The 4,487-nt window shown below is 40.1% G+C and overlaps 1 protein-coding gene across 1 annotated transcript; it reads right to left on the minus strand.

Moving 5' to 3' along the window:
• Positions 1 to 2,818: 2,818 nt before the first annotated feature.
• LOC117357212 (olfactory receptor 1019-like) lies at positions 2,819 to 3,787 on the minus strand. Its single transcript, XM_033937584.1, has one exon. The coding sequence runs from the start codon at positions 3,785 to 3,787 to the stop codon at positions 2,819 to 2,821; it is 969 nt and encodes a 322-aa protein (XP_033793475.1).
• Positions 3,788 to 4,487: the final 700 nt, after the last annotated feature.

Genomic DNA, 4,487 nt, shown 5'->3' on the forward strand with positions numbered 1-4,487 from the left:
ATGTTCTTAACTATTTTTTCTGTGGCTCTCCAAGTACCTACAAATTCAAAATGTGGCCCTGCAAAGGGTTTGAGTTTGTGACCACTGAGTTAGAGTATCCATATTCTGAAGCAATGTACATTCTTCTATCCACATTTTCACACATGTTTCCTCAAAGGGGTTAAACTGAAGAGACAACAGCATGTGCAGTTTTTCAGTTTCATAACCATACAAGTCGTTTGTTCCTGAAACAGTACCCGAGCTTGGTATTTTAAAGAATGGCACTTGCATGGCAGGATGACTTCGGACTTCTCCTGTAGGGGTAAAAAGTCTTGCCATACCTAGTGTATTATACAGCTTGTTAATGCCAGTGGTTCTCAAATCTGTCCTGGGGGACCCCCTGGAGACAGATTTGCAACTCAGTCTTCAAACAGCTTTAATTCACTTCTATAATTTGCTCAGTCCATCTTTCTTTTCACCAGATATTCATATATTCACACATTTAGCAGTAAATTAAAAAATGACCTCAGCGGCTACACTCAAACCTCTATTTCTTTACAGTTTTTGAGTTTTATGTAGCAAGCCTCCTTATTGGTCATAGTCAGTATTAACATCTTCTATGGTCTATCAAAAATCACATATCTTGTCTTTAATTCTATTCATGGCCCCTAACTTCTATCCTATGTTTTATTCTATCATATTAAAAATTTGTACATGTGACATGTAAATCCTAGCATTTCCATTTTAATTGATCTATCTTTGTGAATAACTTCTTTTGTTTTGTTTTCTGTTACATCATTTCATATTTGCCATCTAATATAATAAAACCCTTACATGCACATGCGTAGTTGAAATGGCGTGATCATTACCACCATGATTTCTGCTTCCATGTGGAATCTGTGGTGGTTTGATTTGCCGACATCGCTTCCAGCCTAGGGCCTTCTTCGCTACCGTTTCCTGCTCCTGCCTTCACGGAAAAAGAAAGTAGGTGGAAACTGGCAGTGATGAAGGACTGAAGCAAGCAGGAGCAGCGACCTACCACTACTGACCGCTGTGTGAGACCCGGGAGGAGAGGGGAGGGGGGATGAGAAATGCTACTGATGGCTGGCCTACTACAGGACAGGGGGAGCAGGGAAGGGGTGCTGCTGGACAGGGGGAGGGAAAAGGAAGTGAAAAGGGCTACTGCTGGACAGGGAGAATGGAATGGGTGCTGCTGGACAGGGGCGAGGTAAAAGGAAGGGAGAAGGGCTATTGCAGGACAGGGGGAGCAGGCAAGGGGTGCTGCTGCTGCACAGGGAAGTGGGGGGAGAGGGAAAGGGGGCCAGAGAACAAACTTGCTATGCTTTGGAGTGAGGGGTGTGCTGGGGCAGGCAGCAATCTTGGTTTGCTCTGGGGGGGGAGACAGAAGTGGGGGGGGGGGCACAGAGAGAGACAGAAAGAAAGGCAGGCAGGTATGGCACCACAGAGAGAGACAGGCAGGGGGCCACAGAGAGAGACAGAAAGATAGGCAGGCAGTGCACGAGAACAAAAGACAGATGCACACAGAAAGACAGAGGGCAGGGAGAGAGACAGAAAGCAAGAAAGATATATAGATGGGGCCAGGGATAGAGACAGGCAGAAAGCAAGCAAGAAAGACAGACATTCAGAGGGCCAGGGAGAGAGACAAACAGAAAGAATGAGAGACAGGGGTCCAGAGAGACAGACAGACAGACAGCCAGCGGCCAAGGAGAGAGAGAGAGAGAAAGAAAAAAAGGACAGACAGCTCACAAGGTAAGTTTTCATTAAATTTTGTGATCTGTTAAGTCTGCACATCTATTCTAGAACCTCTTAATCTAATGGGCTTAAACACTAGTTGTAAATAAAACTCTTATACTTCCTACATTATACTGTAAATACATTGCTGGTTATCACTATGCTAAACAAAGATAGCAAAAGTTATTTTTATAGATGTATTTATCCTACACTGACCAGCAGAGGTCAGTGTGATTACAATGTACAGTACTCTTATATTCCTGTACCTTTTGGACCATTGATATGGAATATGGGATGCGAGAGGAGTTGTGATGGTGTTAAGGAGGTACTGAGAGAAGCCTGGCAGGTCTATTTCATAACCTTTGCTTGCATGTTTAGTAGAAAAGGAAGGAGACTACAAGAAATACAGAACAAAAAAAAAAGAGAAAAATGGCCAAATTATTTTTAAAAATTCTTTGTATTTAGGAAATTGACCCCTCCCCCTTTTACTAAACCGTGATAGCGGGTATTAGCACTGAGAGCTGCTCTGAATGCCCCACATTGCTCCCAATGCTCATAGGAACTCTATGAGCATCGTGAGTAGTATGGAGCATTCGGCACGGCTTCCTGCACTAATAAGCGCTATCATAGTACAAAGAGGGGGTGGGGATTAAATAAAATAGGAAGTATCTTTGACGTTTCCTTTTTTGTTTCAAACAAAAGGCCATCCTAGAAAAAGTACAGCAGGTGGTTAAAAATATGGGGTTCAAGAAGTTCTTATTAGTGATGGAGTCTATTGTCAGTAATGACACATGAGTTTCAATCATTTTCCTTTGACTAGGTTATGAGTATGTTGATAGGATATAGGACCAATCTATAAGGCACAATTGAGGCAGGTGAAAACATTTGCAAATGTGAACTTGTGGAAGTGGCCTTTGCTTATTTTGCCTTTTTTATTTGATTTTCAGGTTATGAGGAAACTTCTTCTATGTTTGCAGTTATTAGTCATGATAATTTTTACAGAGAATGTTTGCAGGTTCTTATAGATCTCTTTATTGTATTTTAAGAAATATGGTTTATTTACAACAATATAATATATACAGTAGTGTTAAGTGATATGCATACCATAGTTTACCCCTATGAGTTTAGTCAGAGCTTTATTCACATCTTTATTTCTTAAGCTATAAATAATGGGGTTTAACATTGGAATCAGAGCTGTGTATAAAAGGGAAAACAGTTTGTCGTACTTTGGTGAATACATTGAAGGTGGTCTCATATACATAAATATGAGCGACCCATAGAAAAGAATAACAATGGTGAGGTGGAAGGAACAGGTGGAGAAGGCTTTGTGTCTTCCTTTTGCAGAATACATTTTTAGGATGCTGCAAATAATATAGCAGTATGACGTCAGTGTTAATCCAAAGGGAATAACTACTTCAAACACGACTTCAATTAATATCAGAATTTCTAAGTTCAACAAATCACTGCAAGAAAGTTTCATCATTGCTGAGGTCTCACAGAAAAAATGATTAATCTCATTACTCCTACAGAATGAGATATGAGATGTCATGATGGCTTGGGGTATTGTTTCAACAAAGCCAATTATCCATGAAGAGGATGCCAAAATGACACAGACTCTCCTGTTCATGATGAGCACATAATGTAAGGGGTTGCAGATTGCAATGTAACGATCATAGGCCATGGCAGCAAGGAGTAAGATTTCTGTAGCTGTGAGAGATATGAAAAAATAGAATTGTGCCATGCAGACAGAAAAAGAAATGAACATGTTCCCTGTCAATAGATTTTTCAGTAGTGTAGAGAGAGTGACAGAGGAGTTACAGATATCTAAGAAGGACAAGCTACTGAGGAAGAAGTACATGGGTTTCTGCAGGTGAGGCTCAGCACATACTAACAATAAAAATATAAAATTTCCCAGAACAGAGATCAGGAAGATCAGAAAAACTGTGACAGAAACGAAGAGCTTCAGGTGAGGATATTCAGAAAATCCCAGAAGAATGAATTCTGTAACCGTAGATCTGTTTTCCTTTCCCATTTTTTCAATGTTCTTAATCTGCATTCGAAAAAAGAAAAAAATTGACACTACGAGAAAAAAATAGCAATTGTTACAAAATATGTGCTGCCCCATTTTAGAAAAGTCATAGAAGTCAGAATACAGACATTTTTACCAAAATGTTTAGAGCCTTTGACATATTTTACAAATGCAGAATTGTCTTTGTAAGCCTGTTGTAAAATGAACATATGTCCAAGATGTCTTAAAGACCATCAAAAACGTAAAGAACATCAGTGGCAAAGTATCCAAATGTATGAATGTGAAACATGAATAAAAAAAAGTGTACTAAAGGGTGCCCATGAATCTGGAAATATCTTAAATGAGCCCACATCAGCACATTCTGCCCTTTTGGGACTAGCACATAACAAATATAATATGCTTGTAGTGTCCAAGGCAGGGGTGCCCACACTTTTTTGACTCGCGAGCTACTTTTAAAATGACCAAGTCAAAATGATCTACCAACAATAAAATTTTTAAAAAACACAACGCACACTGTACGCATAGAATTGTTAATTATCATTCCTATTCCGGGGTTTTTTCAAAGAGGTCAAAGCAGATGACTCTATGCACTGTCACCTCAGTAACAACCATACAAAAATAGAAAAATACCCACCCCCTCCCTTTTTACTAAACCACAATAGCAGTTTTTAGCGCAGGGAGCTGCGCTGAATGCCTAGTGCTGCTCTCGACGCTCATAGGCTCCCTG

This window comes from Geotrypetes seraphini, chromosome 3 (assembly GCF_902459505.1).
Source record: "Geotrypetes seraphini chromosome 3, aGeoSer1.1, whole genome shotgun sequence".
Lineage (NCBI taxonomy): Eukaryota > Metazoa > Chordata > Amphibia > Gymnophiona > Dermophiidae > Geotrypetes > Geotrypetes seraphini.

Coding starts and splice junctions, on each gene's coding strand:
- LOC117357212 (XM_033937584.1), bottom strand. CDS start 3,787: ATGCAGATTAAGAACATTGAAAAAATGGGAAAGGAAAACAGATCTACG.